This window comes from Hyla sarda, chromosome 2 (genome assembly GCF_029499605.1).
Source record: "Hyla sarda isolate aHylSar1 chromosome 2, aHylSar1.hap1, whole genome shotgun sequence".
In the NCBI taxonomy this organism is placed as follows: domain Eukaryota; kingdom Metazoa; phylum Chordata; class Amphibia; order Anura; family Hylidae; genus Hyla; species Hyla sarda.
In genome coordinates this window covers 299,042,273-299,066,996 of record NC_079190.1, presented here as the reverse complement: position 1 = coordinate 299,066,996, position 24,724 = coordinate 299,042,273, and the positions used below count along the sequence as shown (strand labels likewise).

Sequence of the window (24,724 nt, the reverse complement as noted above, 5' to 3'; positions counted from 1 at the left end):
GGCATTAGGGATACGAAGAGAGGGAGGAAGAAGAAGTTTATAAGAGACAGGATTAATTTGACACAAAATTTTGAAAGGACCAAGATAGCGTGGTCCCAACTTGTAGCTAGGGACACGGAAGCGGACATATTTAGCGGAGAGCCATACCTTGTCTCCAGGGGAAAAAACGGGGGGAGCTCTTCTTTTCTTATCCGCGAACTTCTTCATGCGTGATGAAGCCTGTAAGAGAGAATTTTGGGTCTCTCTCCATATGATGGAAAGGTCACGAGAAATTTCATCCACAGCGGGCAGACCAGAGGGCAAGGGAGTAGGGAGGGGGGGAAGAGGGTGACGGCCGTACACCACGAAAAATGGGGATTTGGAGGAAGACTCAGAGACCCTGAAGTTATACGAGAATTCGGCCCATGGGAGGAGATCTGCCCAGTCATCCTGGCGGGAGGAAACAAAATGTCGCAAATAATCACCCAAGATCTGGTTAATCCTTTCTACTTGTCCATTGGACTGGGGATGATATGCAGAAGAAAAATTTAATTTAATCTTGAGTTGTTTACAGAGAGCCCTCCAGAATTTAGACACGAATTGGACGCCTCTATCCGAGACAATCTGCGTAGGCAACCCGTGAAGACGAAAAATGTGTACAAAAAATTGTTTAGCCAACTGAGGCGCAGAAGGAAGACCAGGAAGAGGGATGAAATGTGCCATTTTGGAGAATCGATCAACGACCACCCAAATAACAGTGTTGCCACGGGAAGGGGGTAAATCAGTAATAAAATCCATACCAATCAGAGACCAAGGCTGTTCGGGGACAGGCAGAGGATGAAGAAAACCAGCGGGCTTCTGGCGAGGAGTCTTATCCCGGGCACAGATAGTGCAGGCTCGCACAAAATCCACAACATCCGTCTCCAGAGTCGGCCACCAATAGAAGCGGGAGATGAGTTGCACAGATTTCTTGATACCCGCATGACCTGCGAGATGGGAGGAGTGACCCCATTTGAGGATTCCGAGGCGTTGGCGAGGAGAAACAAAGGTCTTTCCTGGAGGAGTCTGCCTGATGGAGGCAGGAGAAGTGGAGATCAGGCAGTCAGGTGGAATGATGTGTTGCGGAGAGAGTTCAACTTCTGAGGCATCCGAGGAACGAGAGAGAGCATCGGCCCTAATGTTCTTATCGGCAGGACGAAAGTGAATCTCAAAATTAAATCGGGCAAAGAACAGAGACCACCGGGCCTGGCGAGGATTCAGCCGTTGGGCAGACTGGAGGTAGGAGAGGTTCTTGTGGTCGGTGTAGATAATAACAGGAGAACTTGATCCCTCCAGCAGATGCCTCCATTCCTCAAGTGCTAATTTAATGGCTAGAAGCTCTCGATCCCCGATGGAGTAGTTCCTCTCCGCTGGAGAGAAGGTCCTAGAGAAAAAACCACAAGTGACAGCATGCCCGGAAGAATTTTTTTGTAGAAGAACAGCTCCAGCTCCCACAGAGGAGGCATCAACCTCCAATAGGAAGGGTTTGGAAGGGTCAGGTCTGGAGAGGACGGGAGCCGAAGAAAAGGCAGACTTGAGTCGTTTAAAGGCGTCTTCTGCTTGAGGAGGCCAGGACTTGGGATCAGCATTTTTTTTGGTTAAAGCCACGATAGGAGCCACAATGGTAGAAAAATGTGGAATAAATTGCCTGTAATAATTGGCGAACCCCAAAAAGCGTTGGATAGCACGGAGTCCGGAGGGGCGTGGCCAATCCAAGACGGCAGAGAGTTTGTCTGGATCCATCTGTAGTCCCTGGCCAGAGACCAAATATCCTAGAAAAGGAAGAGATTGGCATTCAAACAGACATTTCTCAATTTTGGCATAGAGTTGGTTGTCACGAAGTCTCTGAAGAACCATACGGACATGCTGGCGGTGTTCTTCTAGATTGGCAGAAAAAATTAGGATATCGTCCAGATATACAACAACACAGGAGTATAACAGATCACGAAAAATTTCATTGACAAAGTCTTGGAAGACGGCAGGGGCGTTGCACAGTCCAAAGGGCATGACCAGATACTCAAAGTGTCCATCTCTGGTGTTAAATGCCGTTTTCCACTCGTCCCCCTCTCTGATGCGGATGAGGTTATAGGCGCCTCTTAAGTCCAATTTAGTGAAGATGTGGGCACCTTGGAGGCGATCAAAGAGTTCAGAGATGAGGGGTAAGGGGTAGCGGTTCTTAACCGTGATTTTATTAAGACCGCGGTAGTCAATGCAAGGACGTAGGGAGCCATCTTTTTTGGACACAAAGAAAAATCCGGCTCCGGCAGGAGAGGAGGATTTACGGATAAAGCCCTTTTTTAGATTCTCCTGGACGTATTCGGACATGGCAAGAGTCTCTGGGGCAGAGAGAGGATAAATTCTGCCCCGGGGTGGAGTAGTGCCCGGGAGGAGGTCGATAGGGCAATCATAAGGCCTGTGAGGAGGTAGAGTCTCAGCTTGTTTTTTGCAGAAAACATCCGCGAAGTCCATATAGGCCTTAGGGAGACCGGTTACTGGAGGAACCACAGAGTTACGGCAAGGGTTACTGGGAACCGGTTTTAGACAGTTCTTGGAACAAGAGGACCCCCAACTCTTGATCTCCCCAGTGGACCAATCCAGGGTAGGGGAATGAAGTTGAAGCCAGGGAAGTCCAAGGAGAATTTCCGAGGTGCAATTGGGGAGGACCAAAAATTCAATCCTCTCATGATGAGATCCGATGCTCATAAGAAGGGGCTCCGTGCGGAAACGTATGGTACAGTCCAATCTTTCATTATTTACACAATTGATGTAGAGGGGTCTGGCGAGACTGGTCACCGGGATGTTGAACCTGTTGACGAGAGAGGCCAAAATAAAATTTCCTGCAGATCCAGAGTCCAAGAAGGCCACTGTAGAGAAGGAGAAGGCAGAGGCAGACATCCGCACAGGCACAGTAAGACGTGGAGAAGCAGAGTAGACATCAAGGACTGTCTCACTTTTGTGCGGAGTCAGCGTACGTCTTTCCAGGCGGGGAGGACGGATAGGACAATCTCTCAGGAAGTGTTCGGTACTAGCATAGTACAGGCAGAGGTTCTCCATACGGCGTCGTGTCCTCTCTTGAGGTGTCAGGCGAGACCGGTCGACCTGCATAGCCTCCACGGCGGGAGGCACAGGAACAGATTGCAGGGGACCAGAGGAGAGAGGAGCCGAGGAGGAGAAACGCCTCGTGCGAACAGAGTCCATATCTTGGCGGAGTTCCTGACGCCTTTCGGAAAAACGCATGTCAATGCGAGTGGCTAGGTGAATAAGTTCATGTAGATTAGCAGGAATTTCTCGTGCGGCCAGAACATCTTTAATGTTGCTGGATAGGCCTTTTTTGAAGGTCGCGCAGAGGGCCTCATTATTCCAGGACAATTCTGAAGCAAGAGTACGGAATTGTACGGCATACTCGCCAACGGAAGAATTACCCTGGACCAGGTTCAACAGGGCAGTCTCAGCAGAAGAGGCTCGGGCAGGTTCCTCAAAGACACTTCGGATTTCCGAGAAGAAGGAGTGTACAGAGGCAGTGACGGGGTCATTGCGGTCCCAGAGCGGTGTGGCCCATGACAGGGCTTTTCCGGACAGAAGGCTGACTACGAAAGCCACCTTAGACCTTTCAGTGGGAAACAGGTCCGACATCATCTCCAGATGCAGGGAACATTGGGAAAGAAAGCCACGGCAAAACTTAGAGTCCCCATCAAATTTATCCGGCAAGGATAAGCGTATCCCAGGAGCGGCCACTCGCTGCGGAGGAGGTGCAGGAGCTGGCGGAGGAGATGACTGCTGAAGCTGTGGTAGTAACTGTTGTAGCATAACGGTCAGTTGAGACAGCTGTTGGCCTTGTTGCGCTATCTGTTGTGACTGCTGGGCGACCACCGTGGTGAGGTCAGCGACAACTGGCAGAGGAACTTCAGCGGGATCCATGGCCGGATCTACTGTCACGATGCCGGCTGGCAGGTAGTGGATCCTCTGTGCCAGAGAGGGATTAGCGTGGACCGTGCTAGTGGACCGGTTCTAAGCCACTACTGGTTTTCACCAGAGCCCGCCGCAAAGCGGGATGGTCTTGCTGCGGCGGTAGTGACCAGGTCGTATCCACTAGCAACGGCTCACCTCTCTGGCTGCTGAAGATAGGCGCGGTACAAGGGAGTAGGCAAAAGCAAGGTCGGACGTAGCAGAAGGTCGGGGCAGGCAGCAAGGATCGTAGTCAGGGGCAACGGCAGAAGGTCTGGAAACACAGGCAAGGAACACACAAGGAACGCTTTCACTGGCACTAAGGCAACAAGATCCGGCAAGGGAGTGCAGGGGAAGTGAGGTGATATAGGGAAGTGCACAGGTGAACACACTAATTGGAACCACTGCGCCAATCAGCGGCGCAGTGGCCCTTTAAATCGCAGAGACCCGGCGCGCGCGCGCCCTAGGGAGCGGGGCCGCGCGCGCCGGGACAGAACAGACGGAGAGTGAGTCAGGTAGGGGAGCCGGGGTGCGCATCGCGAGCGGGCGCTACCCGCATCGCGAATCGCACCCCGGCTGGCAGCGGAATCGCAGCGCCCCGGGTCAGAGGACGTGACCGGAGCGCTGCCGCGGGGAGAGTGAAGCGAGCGCTCCGGGGAGGAGCGGGGACCCGGAGCGCTCGGCGTAACATATATATATACATTTTTTGCTTCCTAATACATTAACTGATAAAATAAAGTGTGTCAATGTGACAGTACCACTTGTCTCTCAAAAAATAACCGCTAATACAACTTTTTCAGTGAAAGTGAAACTGAGGAGGAAGAAAAAATAAGCCATAAATCAAAATTCAAGGGGTCGGGAAAGAGTGTCTTTATCAAACCTTGTGCAAAGGATAAGTGGAGCAATGGCTCATAGAAACACATTAGATGGCTTCTTACTTGAAAAAAAATAAAAATTAAGCCTGAAATCTGAATGGTTGCTATGGGACTTCTCCACTGCTCCTCTATACAAAGTTTGATAAAGCTTTGAGTCACAATAAAAAAATTTTTATATAACTGTTGAAAAGGCATTGTTTTCTCTTTGTATCCTTATGCACTTAAATGACTTGACACGCTGAAACGAGCACTTTAAAGCATGTTAAAGTGATGACTCATAAGAATAGATTAATATTCAAAAGATAGGGATCACCCATATAGTTGTGCTCATCTTTAGTTGCTGAGAAGTCCGTTGCAGCCTGCACACCCCACCAGGTAGGCTCCACGGGCATAAAAAAATCAAGAGCAATTGAGGAAAAATCAAGGTATATTCTACTGCTGCTTTGAATCTCATGAACTTTGGTACCTAAAAAAAAGTGATTATACTTCTTTGTGGTGAAATACCAGTCCGACAGAGCACCTGCAGAACATGCCAGCACTAGGACTGCTCGGAAATGCATCATCTCATAGACGGCAATGCATTTTCGTGTGTAGTCTGCAGAAAGAATAGACATGTCTATTCTTTCTGTGGACACTGGAACTTGAATTCAGCAAATCAAATCAATGGGACTCCATCTTGTGAACATAGCCAAAGAGTACCTGTCATTAGGAAAAATGTTTGACATGTTAAAAGTTTTGATCGGTGGGGGTCTGAGTGTTGAAACCTCCTCTGATCAGGAGAACGAACTGGGAGAAGACTGCGCTGCCACCTGCTCCTCTTCCTGCTTTCCCCCCCACCTGTGTCACTTGATTGAGGCATTCCCATAGACTTACATGGCGAGTTTGTCTTGATCACGTGACGCGTAGCCAGGAGAACACACTGAGCCCAAAATTCAACAGACTCGTTCTCCTGATCAGCGGAGGTCTGAAAACTCAGACCCCCGCGATTAAAACTTTTGACATGTCGTTAGGATATGTCAGAAGTTTTTCCTGACATTGGCCATTATAAAAAAGAGCATCGGCCATTACCCCCCCCCCCCCCCCCCATTTTTCATATCATACAATTTTATAACTTTAGGTGCTCTGTTTCTCTACAGTTTTATCTTACTCACTATAACTTGGTTTTTCCTGTATAGATCTGGATTTCTACATAAATCATGTCTCTATAAGATCTGCCACGGTTATTGACGTTTGGTCGTTTTATGTATGTGTATTTCTTTCCTACTCCCCTCCCAGTTATAGGGGTACTCTGGCCCTAATACATCTTATCCCCTATCCAAAGAATAGGGGATAAGATGTATGATCGTGGGGGTCCCGCCGCTGGGGACCCCTGCAATCTGTCATTGCGCACCCACCTTTGTGAGCTCTCCACAGCGCTGGAGGCTCCAAGTGTGTAGCATGACAACTACGGGGCCGGAGTATACGATACGTATACATCACAATACTCCGGCCCCATGGTCGTCACGCTACACACTTGGAGCCTCCAGCACTGCGGAGAGCTCACAAAGGTGGGTGCGCAATGACAGATTGCAGGGGTCCCCAGTGGTGGGACCCCCACAATTATACATTTTATCCACCTATCCTTTGGACAGGGGATAAGATGTATTAGGTTGGAGTACCCCTTTAAACACATTCGTAAATGTTCTAACTGGGCTAGTAACTATGTATGTATGCATGAAAACTGTTTAGATAAACCTAGCTTGTACTTTTTTCAGAGTAGAATATTGTTTGTTGTGTAGTCTTTGTTATATTTATGAATTAGATCAGGGATAACTTTGCCTGTATAACTTTTCTATTCTTTCTTCTGCTTCCCAGCCCACTTTATGGGCTAGAATTCTCCATTCAGCCTCAGGTAATTTCATACTAAAGATTGTCTCTGTTTGCCTGTTCCTTCTGTAATTTTTTTTTAGCTTTTATCATTATCATGTATTGAAAGCAACTAGATTTATATTTTAGATTACATCATTCATATTTGCCACAAATTTCCTCAGATAAAATAAATAAATCCTTGTATATAATTCATTAACTTGCTCTTTGCTGTTTTGACACAGAGCCCTAGGTATTTGGCGTAATGTAAACTGAGACCAGTGAAAGGTAGGATTACTAAGAGACTGTAGTCAGCAGGGGTATATCAGTGAGCATCACCTCCCAGTTAGAATGAGAACACAGTGCAGGAGAAGTTCTTAGATTTTCATGCTGTGCAGAGAGCTGGATTAATTGTGACAGCATTGAAGTTGATTTATATAGAACCCAGGGGGGACTGTTCCTGTAAGTAATGTTTGTGTAGAAAAAACACAGTGGAAAAGCAAACTGCTAGCAAACATAATGTGTTGATTCAACTGCATAATGAAAAATAATTATCCATTTTTAATTTGTAATTACGTCCACACAGAAGAACTGACAGCGAAAGGAAAGGCTTTTGAAATATTTATAAGGTACATTAAATTAGGTGACACTTCTACAAAACTAATGTCTAGTCGTTCCTTCATACACAAGCAAATTACAATGTACTGTTTTCTCTATTGAATTGGAACGTAGAAAAAAATATTTTTACAATAAAGGTCCATTACTTTATATCACGAAAACTGACTGAGCTTTGTATGCCATGTCACAAAGAAAGAGAGTGTTCACATGTAACTGATTTGTTAGGAAATTTCAGAACTTTTATAAAGTACAGCCTTACACATATTGCATATATTAGGTGAAATAACATTGTAACAGACTTGGAGTTACATGGACTGTAATAGGTACAAGCAGGGGTTGATCTCTTGGATGAAGTTCTGAATTCATAAAGGGCCACTTAAAAAATGTAGGTGTGGTACAAAAAGCTTGGCCCTTGATAAAGCCGGTTACAGCCGGCGAAACATCGGGGGGGGGGGGGGGGGTCAAGGTGCAGTTTTTAACAGCAGCATTGGTGACAGTGTATTCCAAACAATACAAAGAGAGCTGAATAAAAGGGAATAACCCTATAAAGTGGAGATACCTCAGAAATAGAGGGATCATTTCTGAATTAAACGGGAATATAACCAATTAAACCCAAAACTGAACCAATGACTGTGGTTTTAACCCAAATTATTTAGTTTTTCTCACAAATTGAAATTTTAGTTTGGTATAATAAAAGTAAAATTTTAAACTTAGGGTTCCAGAGTTTGGGAATTTAGTCCCAGGAAGGCGCAAGCCTGAGTGGGAATTGGAGATAGATGGTACAAAAAGCTGACTTTGCAGATGGCATTATATAATGCACATGTGCTGTTCATTCAGTTTTAAGAGGCCCATGAGGGACCAAGAAGGGTGGGTCTACGCACATCTGCTGGAAGCATGGCTGGCTGATTTATACCAGGGCAACATTTCCTAACAAAGTTCCCCAAACTGCAAAGAAAGACAGGTAAAAGAAAAAAAAAGCACATAGTATGTTCAAAATGGGGGGATAAGTATGGACACCATTTATTGGTGCAACACCTTGCCTGTGCATAAAGGATTGTTTTAGAACTTACCACGCATCTATGAAATGTTCATATTTATTGACCCCATTATTATTCGTTCTTATGACATATATGCTACACCCAGTTTACATCTATCCCCACATTTGTAAATAAAAAATACCAGTAAAACCACAAACAAAAGTTCTGTACTAACAAGCGAAATTCATATTCTGAGTGACTCAGCACTGTGGCTGCATGGACGTACATACAATACATGGGACATTGGAACATTCTTATCTTTACTTCACTGAAGAAAATTATTAGTACTTGGTTTAACAGGTTCAAAGGAAAAATATGTGTCTGAAATCCAAGGCATAGCCTAAGGTATTTTCTGTGTATTTTACTATCTGTTACCATGGAATTTTAGCTATCCACATGCCAGCTTGCCAGTGTATTTTCCTGTACAGAATGCAAATAAGTGACATTTTACTTATCCATGCGTACTTTATATCCACACAGGAAAAATATGTATTTTACCCGATTTTCTGGTGTATTCTGATATGGAATACTCTCTAAATACATACCTATGAAATAAGACTTTACTATGGTTAGGTTTTCATGACAAAATCTGCAGCGGTTCTGTCCTTGTTTTTTTGCAAATAAACTTGGGTGCCCAACACACAACCTACTAGAGCATACTGTGGTGAGGGTGTGATGAGGGCAGATGGAATTACCCTAGGTGCAGATGGCAGTAACCCCTTTTGTTTGTGACGCCAGGGCGTAGTTTATTCTCTACACCACCTGAAGGTATACCGCTGGATCCTGGGCTAGGCACGGGGGCAAATAATGACTCGAACACCAAGTTACGGAGCAACGGCAGCTTTACTGTGTCAGACAGATGTAACAGTTTAAACAGCTTGGCAAGTCCCAAGGAGGTGACCAGTGACTTCAGAGACCACAGGGCTTGCTGTGACTTATAGTGGACTTGGACAATTTGATGCAGGGCCACGCTGACTTGAGACAGACTGACTTGACTGAGGCTGACTATGACAGACTTTACCCTGTTTGTAGCCTACCAGGTTTTGACTTGGACCTGGGGGTAGTGGACTTGTGGATCCGTGGCTGCGTTGTAGACTTTAAGCCTCCTCTGGACTCCAGACACACACCTAGGACTTGACCTTGCTGCACTCACCTAAGCAGGAAAAGAGAACATAAGAGATTGAGCTAGCTCCACCCAGGGCTTATATGGGGGAGACTCTGAGGGGTCCCATAGGTCACCCTGTAGGTCACATGGTCACTGATACCTTTCTTAGTTACAGCGCCTAGCAACATTACTTAAAAGTATATCACAATGTATGTACAATACACTGGATAACATAGCCACTTAAGGGAATAAACATAGGAGACAAGTGAAGGGGGGCTCAAGGGTCACAGGATGGAGTCTGTTGGACAGGGCAGCTAGGGTACAGGGGTGCAACTCCTCTCCTGGGCCACCACAAACTCCCACTCTTAACAGCCGTCCTCGGCACTCAGTCCTGGAGGGCGGACGACAGAAAGTGGCCACTGAGACCTAGAGAAAACATGAACAGTTCCTGGGGCCTTTGGCGATTGTCCTTCCCAGGGCTGATGAACAAATAAACTGGGGAAGAGTCCATGTGGCATTGCTGGTAATGTCCTTACATGCTCAATTTTAGTTGGGGTAAAAATAACAGGGATTAGACATGTGAGGTTTTTAAAACTCATAACTGCTTGCTTGAGCACATATTTGATTCAGATCGGGCTGCCGGAGGCTTTCTACCCGAATGCCTTTTGCTGCTGGGGCCCTTCAGCAATAGCTACTTCTCCCCACAACACTATATAAACAGATACACATTTTCTGACAATATATAACAATTTTTACCTACATACTTGGTAGCTCCGTCTCTGCACATGTTTACCTAGGTTTCCAGGAAAACTCTCTGGCCAGTAGAGCACTCTGTACACGATGGACAGGAAAATAGTTAGACTTTATATATGACATTTGTGATCTAATATGGATTGAGAATATAAACTGGTTAGCTACAGTCCTAACTAGGCATGACTTTTGACTAGTTTATACACACAAAACACTATGTACACTACTGACTTCTCTGTTCATAAAATCACAATATTTATTCTATGCTGACTATGAGTATACTATGGACAAATAACTTTTGTACAAAGGTACTATTATTCTCTGTACCTGGCTGATAACTGTCCCTGTGTAGACCTTTGGGATCTGCACAGCACCACCTCTGGACAATCAGGAACCCTTGGAGCTTCAGCCGGCTCTTCATCAACAAACTCATGAGCTGGAATTGGTTTGGAACTTGCTGGAAAGGTGTAAAAGCTGGAGACAACGGTGATAGAGCAGGGACTGGCGTGTTGACTAACTTTAGTTGGCTTTGTCCCGGGGTTGGAGGCACATAGAAGAATGCTGGCTGATTTGGCGAAAACATGGGGAAATCCATGGCTTGGTGGATCCCCTCGCCAGGAACATACTCCCTTGCAGGTCAGACATCCGGGGGAGGTGGTGGTGGAAGTACAGGTATATCTTCTTTAAGACAGACTTTTTAACGATTTTGGTGAACGACTTGTGGCTCATACCCAGGCTTCTGTACTTCGTGCACATCGCACTCAGGATAGGGTATGGCTTTCACCGTATAGGGTTCTGTCTCCCAGATGGAATCCAATTTGTTTGTTCTCGGTAACTTCCGTAGCCAGACTTTATCACCCACCTGGAGTGGTTTGACAGAGGCATGGCGGTTGTAGTCTTCTTGTTGTCTTTGTTGGGCCTCACCCATTTTCTTACTGACAATCTCCTTGGCCTCTTGAATCCTGCTCTGATGGTCAGAAATCCACCCCAGGGACGCTTGTGGAGAATTGTTGATCGGGGCCTGCAAACCAAATATCCGGTCTTTTTCCAGTTGCCCATGTCATCCCATCATCTAGAAGAAGGGAGTGTATTCAGTGGAGCAGTGCACTGTATTGTTGTAAATTTCCAACAACTCTGGTAGCAACCGGGGCCATACTTCTTGCCTTGACACAGAGGCTGCTGGCAGCATACGGATGAAGACTTGGTTGATACATTCAGAGCCCGTTCCCCTGAGTGTGATAGGCAGTAGTCCGGAGCTTCTTTCAGCCGTGGAATTGACATAGTTCTTGGAAGAGTTGGGCCTTGAAGGCCATTCCACGGTCAGTTAAGACAGACTCCGGACTCCCAAGGGTCTGCACCCATTTAGAGTAGAACATGTGGGCCGCTGTCTTGGCTGTGAGATCTTTTGATGGGTACAACGACAACCCATTTGGAGTAATGATCCACCATAGTGAAAGCATAGGTATACCTGGATCGGGTAGGAGATAATAGCGCGACTAACTGGGTGTGTCACTCTGGATGGAGTGGAGGGGTGCTCTTCTTGGTGACGTTACAGACAGCACATTCACTGCACCATTTCTCAATGTTGCTTCACATTCCGATTCAATAGAATCTTTGCCTGACAGTGACTTTGGTCTTGTGGAATAAGTAGTGTACGCCAGAAGGTAGTCCAACAGATCCCCATAACTCGACTTTCATCTTGGAGAGTCTTCCTGGTATACAGGTCTTTTTTAACCCTTTTGGACCTGGGTTCACCATCTATAAGGGCAGTCACAACATTCTGGTTCACAAACGGTTGATAAAATGGGGGCATCTCCACGTCTTCTCACACATTTTCGACAGGTGGTTCTTCGCCGGGGGTCATCCGAGACAGTATATCGGCATTGACGTTTGACTTGCCGCTTCTGTACTTGATGGGGAAGCTATAATTAGCAATGTTGAAGCCCATCGCTGTTCAATGGCACCCTACTTGGCAGTGTTCAGGTGGGCCAACGTGTTATTATCCGTGTAGACAGTAAATGGTGTGGCAGCCAAATAATCCTTGAATTTTTCTGTGACGGACGATACCAGGGTGAGAAGTTCCAATTTGAATGAGCTTTAATTGGAATCATTCTTCTCTGCTCCTCGCAGGTTACAACTGGCATAGGCAATCACTCTCTTTTGTCCTTCCTGGACTTGGATACGTTGCTGGATCATCGAAGTCTTCCCGGAGTCTGTGGGATGCTTGCTGAAAGCTTTGTGATAACTTTTGGTGAAATTGATGACTCCATTGACCTGGTCTTTCAGGGTGGTGTCATCCCCAACCTGGAGCTGTGCCCACCAGGGCTCTGGGGGGGAGGGGTTTAACACTGGATCCCTCAGAAACTTGAGCTGCAAGCTGTCGGTCATCAGCCGTTCTATCACAATGTCTTGGTTCTATCACAATGTCTTGGTTCTAGGAGGTATAACTGAGCCACTGGAGTGTATTGGGGTAAGACAGTAGCAGAATCGGACAGGTTCACTTACTGTACCGGGACTCTCCCATTGGTGATAGGTTCCAGCAGGGCCTAATAGTCCCTATTCTTGATTACGGGACGTGCAGGATACCAGATGATGCTATCCATGTTGGGTTGTAAGGTCACCGACCTGATATCTTGAACTCGTACTCTGCAGATTTCATCTTGCTTGTTGGCACACTTCTCCTCCGCCTGCAGAACTTTAAAGTGGTGCTGCACAGCCCGCTGGTCTGAAGGGGACATATGGGGAAGAGAGCCATGCAAAGCATCTAATATCTCATTAAAACATTTTTCACAATGTTCATCCCCAATATAAACTCAGCTGACCCCTTATCTGTCACATTGGTTACAATCACTCCCTGCCCAGTAAGTACATGTTCTCCCAACTGAATAGTTGGCTCCCAGTATCCATGTCTGGAGGCTGTTTGCCCATTACCTGCAACTACCCTGAAATTAACATCAGGCTCACATAATAAACTAGCATCCCAATGTTGATAGAAAACATGTTTAGATATGGTAGACACTTGTGACCTTGTATCTATCAACATCTCTAAAGGTACACCTTCTACAATGACTTTTACAAAGGGGCAGGAGGCGACATAAAATGAGGGTCCAGATTTAGGTCGTTCGGGGGTTGGACCTGGTGACTGTTTTCCTGAGGGCCGGTCCTCAACCTCTGGGTAAGTCCATTAAAATCCCAGCAGTGCATTTTCCAATGGCCAGGTTTGTTACAATAGGTGCAGAAAGGTCTCTAAGTCCCCGAATATCTATTAGGTGGAGAATTACGGTAATTGGAATTGCGGGGAGCAGGGGCAGGTTTACTAGGCAGGGGTAGTTCACTGTCAGGTGGAGCAGGCCGGGTGGCAAGCTCCTTAAAAGCCTTGGTCAATTGCTCAATGTCCTAACACTCTGTAGATCTAAGGTTGCGGTGGCTGGCAAAGTAGGTTTCACTGGGGCAAGGTGACTGTGATGGTATAGGCCTGGCTACCGCCCCTAGTGGCTCTTGAACAGGTGTAAGGGGAGTACAAACCTCCTCTAACTCAGAGCCGGACTCGATCACTTGGATAGCCAGTCTTTTAAAAGTAGGGAATGACATGTTAGGGTTTTGGACTGCTAACATTCTCAATTGGGCCTTGTCCCACTTGTTATGGGCTCCATCAATGAATCTGTCCATTAACACTTTGTTGCCCTGTTCAGGAGTTATAACTAACTTTTGGGCAGTCTCTAGGGCATTCTGTAGGGCTACAGCACGCTCTCAAGGTCTCACCTGGCTTTTGTCACCTTTCATACAGCCGGAGACGTACCTCTGATGGAGAATGTGACTCAAAGTCCTGTTACAGTCCTTCAAAGATCTGCTCCCCTGTCGCCTTTTCAGACGCTGGCCAGGTGCGAGCTTCCTCTAGTGCCGGTCCCTGGAGTTGCCCTGTTAGCAGTTGCTCCTGTTGGTTAGGAGGGAAAGAGTAAAAGACAAACAAACTCTGGATCCTCTCTTTGAAATCCCTCAGGGTGAAGGGGTCTCCATTGTAGGCAGGGAGGACAGGGTTCCCCATGAATACCAGTGGAAACACCAGGATTGTTGATGCTGGTTGGAGGCAGGGGGGGGCAGGACCCTGATCATTGGAGCAGGTGATGACCTCGCCGCTGGAGATGAAGGGACGCTGGCAACCGGTTGATCTGTGCTGCTGGGTTCAGACATTCCGTTGATTTTTGAGTGCACTGTCGCTTTAAGAAGAAGGTGTGTTCCCCTTTAAGAGAACTGATGAAGTACTGCAGCGGCTCTGTTTTCATTGATGGGGGTACCTACAGTGGACATTCCCCCTCTATTTTGCAGGTACCCTGTGATGAACAGTCTTGCGACCAGACCTGCAGACAGTAATGTGACAGTAATGACAGATTCGAGGACAAGAGACTTGATACTGATGGTTATTGTGGTGGTTGCGGAGCCTGTGTTGCAGCGTGGCTTAGCTGGTGACTCCTGGAGATGGGCGCAGCAGCCGGAACCTCCAAGATGGCTGCACACAGGAAAATTCCTGTCTAGGTCCGGTCAAAAAAATCTTCCCCTGTGCAACACAGGGTGGCTCTTTAGTTCCTCCTCGCTTGATTGAAGAGGCGTCACCGCTGGGGACTGACATGGGTGGAACTACTGGGGGGGGGGTTACTTTTTACATAAGGTGCACACCCGTATCCTGTTCGTAGGATGCCAAAAGTTGTGGTGAGGGTGTGATGAGGGCAGATGGAATTACCCTAGGTGCAGATGGCATTAACCCCTTGTGTTTGTGATGCCAGGGTGTGGTTTATCCTCTACACCACCCGAAGGTATACCGCTGGGTCCTGGGCTAGGCACGGGGGCATATAATGACTCCGACGCCAAGTTATGGAACGACGGCAGCTTTACTGAGTGAGACAGATTTAACAGTCTAAACAGCTTGGCTAGGCCCAAGGAGGTGACCAGTGACTTCAGAGACCACAGGGCTTGCTGGGACTTAGAGTGGACTTGGACAATTTGATGCAGGGCCACGCTGACTTTAGACAGATTGACTTGGACTGACTTGACTGAGGCAGGCTATGACAGACTTTACCTCGTTTTTATCTTACCAGGTTTTGACTTGGACCTGGGGGTAGTGGACTTGTGGATCCGTGGCTGCCTGGTAGACTTTAGGCCTCCTCTGGACTCCAGACACACACCTAGGACTTGACCTTGCTGCACTCAGCTAAGCAGGAAAAAAGATCATAAGAGAGTGAGCAAGCTCCACCCAGGGCTTAGAGACTGAGGGGTCCCATAGGTCACCCTGTAGGTCACTGGTACCTTCCTTAGTTACAACACATAGCAACATTACTTAAAGGTATATTACATTTTATGTACAATACACTGGATAACATAGGCACTTACGGGAATATACATAGGAGACAGGGGAAGGGGGTCACAGGATGGAGTCTGCCAGACAGGGCAGCTGTCAGGGGTGCCACTCCTGTACTGGGCCACCACAATACAATATTACTCTATTGCATATATCAAATGCTAGCATCCTCAGCATTTGAAAATGGGAATGTAACTAAGCAACTGGGGACTGCCTGGATGGCTTGTGGCTCAGGCAGCATGAAAGTGATTACACCTTCAATAGCTTCCATAAATGAGTTTATTTATTAATTAGCATTTTCCTTACTAGGTGAGATGGGGAGAGAGGGGACATCGTTCTGGAATGCGGATCCCAAAGGTGGGTTCTGCGTGTAGTGTAGTAAACTACAGATACTGGAAGCCTGTGCTAGCATTTCTCCTGCGGTGTTGCGATCAGTGTGTGAAGAGTGGGAGAAGAGGGTTGCATTGACAATCCAACACAATGGGCAGCACATTGAACACATTTTATAAGTGGTCAGAAACTTGTAAATAACTCATGAAAGAATAAAGTTACATTAAAACCAAAGTTGGATTCAAAATGGCCGCCATGGTCACCACCCATCTTGACAAGTTTCCCCCCTCACATATACTAATATGCCCCAAACAGGAAGTTAATATCACCAACCATTCCCTTTTTATTAAGGTGTATACATATACATGGCCCACCCTGTAGAATAAAAGTGGCTTTTTGTGCATTTTTTACCATTTGATCTACTCAACACGATTACCACTTTTGCAGGTAAAACTGTAACACGAACAAAAAATCAATATAGAAACTGTGAACTTAATATAAGCATTTACCCCCTGAAAGTCTCTACTTTTCTCTTTTGCCTATTCTTTACGGAAAACTACTCCCAACTCCTTCAAGTATGATGTGCTGCTTTTGTGTACAGCATTCTACAAATCATGCTACAGCTTCTCAATTAAATTGAGGTCTTGGCTTTAACTAGGCCATTCCAAGACATTAAAGGTTTCCCCTGAAACCACTCCACTGTAGCTTTGGCAGTATGTTTATGCAAATTTTTCCGCTGGAAGGCGAACCTCTGTGCTCCTCTGAAAAGTTTGCCATACTGAAACAGGTTTTCCTCAAGAATAGTCCTGTATTTACTTCCACCTATCTTTCCTTTAATCTTGAAAAGTGAAGCCTGCTACGACCACCATTTACTGTAGGAAAAGTGTTCTTAGGCTGATGGGAAGCGGTTATTTTTCGTATTCAAAAGAAAATTTTTATTAAACAAGAAGGGGTACAAAAGGGCAAAAAAGGATGGATGTACTAGAGCTGGTTTCATAAACATAACAACATGTACAGAGCATAAGACACGTCAGGGTGAGCACAGGTCGCCTCAGATACAGCAAACAGTATTTAAGGGATATATATATATATATATATATATATATATATATATATATATATATATATATATACACACACACATAGGTAGAGAGCGAGGGATTGAAGTGAATGATAGGAAGTGTTTTGTTTGTGCACTGTGTATAGCGTGATAGCCAAAATGTAAAATTTTTGTCTCCTCTGATCAGTGGGCATTTTTCCATGTATAAGGAGCCTGCCACATACAGTTCGGTGACCTCCAAATATGTTTTCTTCAGTTTTTTATCATCTCTATATTTATGACATATCAACAGCATATACCAATACAGTGTGTTTGATAGATGTAGGTCCTCTTTCTGATATCTGCACATATCTAAAAGTTGATGTCCAGTCTGGTTACTTGAGAGTTACAGTGGAGTAAATGTTACAGTGCTATGCTCTTTACTTAAAGGGGTACTCCCTTGAAAAACATTTTTTTTTTCAAATCAACTGGTGCCAGAAAGTTAAACAGATTTGTAAATTACTTCTAATTAAAAATCTTAATCCTTCCAGTACTTATCAGACACTGTATGCTCCACATACATATTTCTTTTTGAATTTCTTTTCTGTCTGACCACAGTGCTCTTTGCTGACACCTGTGTCCATTTTGGGAACTGTCCAGAGCAGGAGCAAATGCCCAAAGCAAATCTTTCCTGCTCTGGACAGTTCCTGACATGAACAGAGGTGTCAGCAGAGAGCACTGTGGTCAGACAGAAAGGAAATTCAAAAAGAATAGAACTTCCTGTGGAACATACAGCAGCTGATAAGTACTAAAAAGATTAAGATTTTTAAATAGAAGTAACTGTTTCTAGGGGCGGGACCGCAGCGATCAGTCATCTTGTCAAGGAGTGACTCGCAGGTTTAGGCCTCAAATATGATTGACGGCCTCTGTTCATTAATATTTGCTAGTTGTCGACACAAAGAAAGAGCACCACACAAAGAGTTGGTACAACTCTCCTTTCCCAGAAGATGTGTTGGTCACACTGGCCAAGGAGTTATGCTTTATTATACGGAAGTTACATTTGCTTTATACGGTTATCAAAGTGGGAGGTTAATTATCACATCAAACTATTGTGTTACTTTTTGATTGGTCATTTTTGGATATACGCAAAAGCATCTTATTAATATGTATATATAGATATATTTATCATCTGCGGTTGTGATCTCATATTTTCCAGCTTTTAATTTGTAGCTTCTCTTTTTCCTTCAACTTTTGCCTTCAGTCTTGACCGCAGCGTAGTTCCTTGTTCTAAGCCGGTACTTTACTGCTGATGACGGACTCCATTTTAAAAACAGGCTTAGCGTAAACTGATATATGGATTAAGGATAATAAATGTCTTTCAATAATCAATCAATCCTTGTCAATCGTATCTCCTATCCTTTGGATGGATAAGATGTCCAAGTCTGGAATACCCCTTTAAGATTAGGTGCAGGTCCCAGTATTGGAAGCTCCCACATCTATCAGACATTTATGGCATATCCAGTGCATATGTGATAGGTATCCAGATGGGATTAACCCTTTAAAAAATAGCTTTTTTTCTGGCCACTCTTCCAAAAAATTTTACTTTCTTGGTTACAATGGTCCTATATACAGACATTCACTTTGGATCTTTAGAGGTCCTTCAGTGCTATCATTGGTTTCTTGAATAATACCCTCCTTAAATCTTTTTTGAGTTTTGATTGGCAGCTTTCTCTTGTTATAGAGGCCTTAATGGTATGTTGTGGAATGTGTGGGAATGTATGGAATTTGTTTTTCAATAACCCAACCCTGATCTATACTTCCACCTATGTTAAGAGCTCCTTGTTCTTTATGTTGATAGGTTATTGGTGTTAGAGATTCAGAGGCCTTTAGAACAAAATAATTTCCTCTGTAGTATTCAGTGGCTAATAAGTACTGGAAGGATTAAGATTTTTTTTTAATAGAAGTAATTTACAAATCTGTTTAACTTTCTGGCACCAGTTGATTTAAAAAAAAAAAAAAAAGTTTTCCACCGGAGTACACCTTTAAAGTCAATTTAATTTAAGACATAAACTCTGACTTTTTGTGTTCAATATGTATTGCATGTTCGTTTCTCCTCTCATTGTCTTTCATGAAAGAATCTATAAAGCAATTTAATTATTACAAACCTCTTTTGCAGTGTTTTTGAAACTGAGGTGAACTGGGGACGTATTTTAACTCTACTTGGTTTTGGGTATCGGATGGCTGTCTACATTTGGAGAAAAGGACAGCATGGATTTTTAAAGAGAATTGCTCGATGTGTTGCTAGATATCTAGTGGAAAGTAGCATTGCACGGTGGATAGCAAGGCAAGGTGGTTGGGTAAGTGAATAAACTTTGAGTTTTTCAATGAATAAGGAATATAAAGTAAACAAAATACACTCACTGGCCACTTTATTAGGTACACCTGTTTAATTGCTTGGTAACAAATAGGTAATCAGCCAATTACAGGGCAGCAACTCATTTAGACATGTAGTTGTAGTCAAGGCAACTAACTTGCTGATGTTCACACAGAGCACCAAATGGGAAAGAAAGTGGGTTTAAGTGACTGAAAGTGGCATGGTTGTTGGCACCAGCCAGGCTGGTCTGAGTATTTTAGAAACTACTGATCTATTGGAATTTTCATGCACAGCCATCTCTAGAGTTTACAGAGAATGCTCCGAAGGAATGCGCCGACAGCAGTTGTGTGGACAGAAATGCCTTGTTGATGTCAGAGAAAAATGGGCGAACTGGTTTGAGATAACAGAAAGTCAACAGTAACTCAAATAATCACAATAATCAAGGTATGCAGAGTACCATCTCTTAACGCACAACACATCAAACCTGCAAGCAGATGGGCTACAACAGCAGAAGACCACACCGGGTGCCACTCCTGTCAGCTAAAATTAGGAAACTGAGAAACTGAGGCTACAACTTGCACAGGATCACTAAAATTAGACAATGGAAGTCTGGAAGAATGTTGCCTGGTCTGATGAGTCTAGATTCCAGCTGCGACATTGAGATGGCAGGGTCAGAATTTGACAGAAACAACATGAAAGCATACATCTATCCTGCCTTATATCAATGGTTCAGGCTAGAGGTGGTGGTGTAATGGTGTGGGGGGCATTTTCTTGGCAACTTAGGGCCCCTTAGTAACAATTAACCATCTTGACAGCCTACCTAAGTATTGTTGCTGACCATGTCCATCCCTTTATGACCACAGTATATCCATCTCCTTTGATACTGGACCGTGTTACAAAGCTCACATCATCTTAAACTGGTTTGTTGAACAGGAACATTTACTGTACTCCATTGGCCTCCACAGTCACTCGATCTCAATCAAATAGAGCACCTTTGAGATGTGGTGGATTGGGAGATTCCCATCATTAACTGTGTGACGCCATCATCTCTATATAGACCTAATCTCCGAGGAATGTTTCCAGCATCTTGTAGAAAGTATGTCATAAAGAATAAAGGCAGTTCTGAAGATAAAAGGGAGTCAAACCCAGTATTTGCAAGGTGTACCTTTATAAAGTGGCCAGTGAGTGCGCACTACCTGTATGTCTAAAACTTGAAGTAATCTACTTGTAGTATTGGTAAAAGAGGCAATAATGCAGGGTCCTACCTTCTTAGGCACTGTTCGGACATAAACTTACTGGGGAGATTTATCAAAACCTAGGCAGAGGAAAAGTAGAGCAGTTGCCCATAGTAACCAATCAGATTGCCTATTAGTGCTGGGCGGTATGACCAAAAATGTGTATCTGGGTGTTTTTTTAAGTTATGGGGGTTCCTTGGTATTTAACGGTATCCCCCCCCCCCCCCCCCAAATCATATGTGACTCGCGAGCGCTCCTTCTCCCCCTCCCCCAATGAATTATCAGCCGCTGCGCTGTACTGTACTCTATATTAACCCCTTAAGGACCGAGCCCTTTTTCACCTTAAGGACCGGAGCGTTTTTTGCAATTCTGACCACTGTCACTTTAAACATTAATAACTCTGGAATGCTTTTTAGTTATCATTCTGATTCCGAGATTGTTTTTTCGTGACATATTCTACTTTAACTTAGTGGTAAAATTTTATGGTAACTTGCATCCTTTCTTGGTGAAAAATCACCAAATTTGATGAAAAAAATGAACATTTTGCATTTTTCTAACTTTGAAGCTCTCTGCTTGTAAGGAAAATGGATATTCAAAATATTTTTTTTGGGGTTCACATATACAATATGTCTACTTTATGTTTGCATCATAAAATTTATTAGTTTTTACTTTTGGAAGACGCCAGAGGGCTTCAAAGTTCAGCAGCAATTTTGAAATTTTTCACAAAATTTTCAAACTCGCTATTTTTCATGGACCAGTTCACGTTTGAAGTGGATTTGAAGGGCCTTCATATTAGAAATGCCCCATAAAAGACCCCATTATAAAAACTACACCCCCCCAAAGTATTCAAAATGACATTCAGTAAGTGTATTAACCCTTTAGGTGTTTCACAGGAATAGCAGCAAAGTGAAGGAGAAAATTCAAAATCTTCATTTTTTACACTCGCATGTTCTTGTAGACCCAATTTTTGAATTTTTGCAGGGGGTAAAAAGGAGAAAATTTTTACTTGTATTTGAAACCCAATTTCTCTCGAGTAAGCACATACCTCATATGTCTATGTTAATTGTTCAGCGGGCGCAGTAGAGGGCTCAGAAGGGAAGGAGCGTCAAATGGTTTTTGGGGGGCATGTCACCTTTAGGAAGCCCCTATGGTGCCAGGACAGCAAAAAAACACACATGGCATACCATTTTGGAAACTAGACTCCTCAGGGAACGTAACAAGGGGTAAAGTGAACCTTAATACCCCACAGGTGTTTCACGACTTTTGCATATGTAAAAAAATTTTTTTTTTTTACCTAAAATGCTTGGTTTTCCAAAAATTTAACATTTTTAAAAAGTGTAATAGCAGAAAATACCCCCCAAAATTTGAAACCCAATTTCTCCCGATTCAGAAAACACCCCATATGGGGGTGAAAAGTGCTCTGCTGGCGCACTACAGGTCTCAGAAGAGAAGGAGTCACATTTGGCTTTTTGAAAGCAAATTTTGCTCTGGGGGCATGCCGCATTTAGGAAGCCCCTATGGTGCCAGAACAGCAAAAAAAAAACACATGGCATACCATTTTGGAAACTAGACCCCTCGGGGAACGTAACAAGGGGTAATGTGAACCTTAATACCCTACAGGTGTTTCACGACTTTTGCATATGTGAACATTTTATTTATTTTTTTTACCTAAAATGCTTGGTTTCCCAAAATTTTTACATTTTTAAAAAGGGTAATAGCAGAAAACACCCCCCAAAATTTGAAGCCCAATTTCTCCCGATTCAGAAAACACCCCATATGGGGGTGAAAAGTGCTCTGCTGGCGCACTACAGGTCTCAGAAGAGAAGGAGTCACGTTTGGCTTTTTGAAAGCAAATTTTGCTCTGGGGGCATGCCGCATTTAGGAAGCCCCTATGGTGCCAGGACAGCAAAAAAAAAACACATGGCATACCATTTTGGAAACTAGACCCCTCGGGGAACGTAACAAGGGGTTAAGTGAACCTTAATACCCCACAGGTGTTTCATGACTTTTGTATATGTAAAAAAAAAATTTTTTTTTTACCTAAAATGCTTGTTTTCCCAAAAATTTTACATTTTTAAAAAGGGTAATAGCAGAAAATACCCCACAAAATTTGAAGCCCAATTTCTCCCGAGTACGGCGATACCCCATATGTGGCCCTAAACTGTTGCCTTGAAATACGACAGGGCTCCAAAGTGAGAGTGCCATGCGCATTTGAGGCCTAAATTAGGGATTGCATAGGGGTGGACATAGGGGTATTCTACGCCAGTGATTCCCAAACAGGGGGCCTCCAGCTGTTGTAAAACTCCCAGCATGCCTGGACAGTCAGTGGCTATCTGGCAATACTGGAAGTAGTTGTTTTGCAACAGCTGGAGGCTCCGTTCTGGAAACAGTGGCGTACCAGACGTTTTTCATTTTAGTTGGGGAGGGGGGCTGTGAAGGGGTATGTGTATATGTAGTGTTTTTTACTTTTTATTTTATTGTGTGTTAGTGTAGTGTAGTGTTTTTAGGGTACAGTCACACGGGCGGGGGTTCACAGTAGTTTCTCGCTGGCAGTTTGAGCTGCGGCAGAAAATTTGACGCAGCTCAAACTTGCAGCCGGATACTTACTGTAATCCTCCGCCCATGTGAGTGTACCCGTACGTTCACATTGGGGGGGGGGGGGGGGGGGACATCCAGCTGTTGCAAAACTACTACTCCCAGCATGTACGGTCTATCAGTGCATGCTGGGAGTTGTAGTTTTGCAACCGCTGATGGCTCCGTTTTGGAAACAGTGACGTACCAGACATTTTTCATTTTTATTGGGGAGGGGAGGGGAGGGGGGCTGTGTAGGGGTATGTGTATACGTAGTGTTTTTTACTTTTTATTTTATTGTGTGTTAGTGTAGTGTAGTGTTTTTAGGGTACAGTCACACGGGCGGGGGGTTCACAGTAGTTTCTCGCTGGCAGTTTGAGCTGCGACAGAAAATTTGCCGCAGCTCAAACTTGCAGCCGGATACTTACTGTAATCCTCCGCCCATGTGAGTGTACCCTGTACGTTCACATTGGGGGGGGGGAGAAACATCCAGCTGTTGCAAAACTACAACTCCAAGCATGTGCATGCTGGGAGTTGTAGTTTTGCAACAGCTGGAGACACACAGGTTGTGAAACACCGAGTTTGGTAACAAACTCAGTGTTTTGCAACCAGTGTGCCTTCAGCTGTTGCAAAAGCTACAACCCCCAGCATGTACGGACAGCGGAAGGGCATGCTGGGTCTTGTAGTTATGCAACAGCCGGAGGCATACTACATTGGCTGGGGATTGTAGTTATGCAACAGCTGGAGACACACTGGTTTACTACTTAACTCAGTGTGCCTTCAGCTGTTGCAAAACTACAACTCTCAGCAGTCACCGACAGCCAACGGGCATGCTGGGAGTTGTAGTTATGCAACCACCAGATGCACCACTACAACTCCCAGCATGCACTTTAGCTGATTGTGCAAGCTGGGAGTTGTAGTTACACAACAGCTGAAGGTACACTTTTACATAGAAAGAATGTGCCTTCAGCTGTTGCAAAACTACAAGTCCCAGCATGCCCATAAGGGCATGCTGGGAGTTGTGGTGGTCTGCCTCCTGCTGTTGCATAACTACAGCTCCCAGCATGCCCTTGTTGCATGCTGGGAGCTGTTGCTAAGCAACAGCAGGAGGCTGTCACTCACCTCCAACGATCCAGCCGCACAGGTCAGTCCCTCGTCGTCTCCGCCGCCGCCGCTGCTCCTGGGGCCCCGATCCCAACAGGGACGCCGGGGATCGGGGTCCCCAGCACCGGGGGTCGTCTTCCCGCACCCGCTCACGTCCTCCGGAAGAGGGGCGGAGCGGGTTGCGGGAGTGACACCCGCAGCAGGCGCCCTGATTGGTCAGCCGGTAATCCGGCCGACGAATCAGGGCGATCGTGAGGTGGCACCAGTGCCACCTCACCCCTGCTGGCTCTGGCTGTTCGGGGCCGTCTCTGACGGCCCCGATCAGCCAGTAATTCCGGGTCATCGGGTCACTGGAGACCCGATTGACCCGGAATCTGCCGCAGATCGCTGGACTGAATTGTCCAGCGATCTGCGGCAATCGCCGACATGGGGGGACATAATGACCCCCCTGGGCGATATGCCGGGATGCCTGCTGAACGATTTCAGCAGGCATCCGGCTCCGGCTCCCCTCCGGCTAGCGGTGGG

General features: G+C 45.2%; 1 protein-coding gene across 4 annotated transcripts in view; it reads left to right on the top strand.

Moving 5' to 3' along the window:
* The window catches only part of BAK1 (BCL2 antagonist/killer 1), a 76,926-nt gene that overhangs the window by 48,556 nt on the left and 3,646 nt on the right, over positions 1–24,724 (top strand). For 3 of the 4 annotated variants that reach the window (XM_056557559.1, XM_056557556.1, XM_056557557.1), the window contains one exon: positions 19,092–19,272. In XM_056557559.1, coding sequence (XP_056413534.1) covers positions 19,092–19,272 — 181 coding nt within the window. Of the gene's footprint in view, positions 1–6,692; positions 6,730–15,855; positions 15,904–19,091; positions 19,273–24,724 lie in introns of those variants that run through there. The other variant, XM_056557560.1, reaches the window with a different exon arrangement.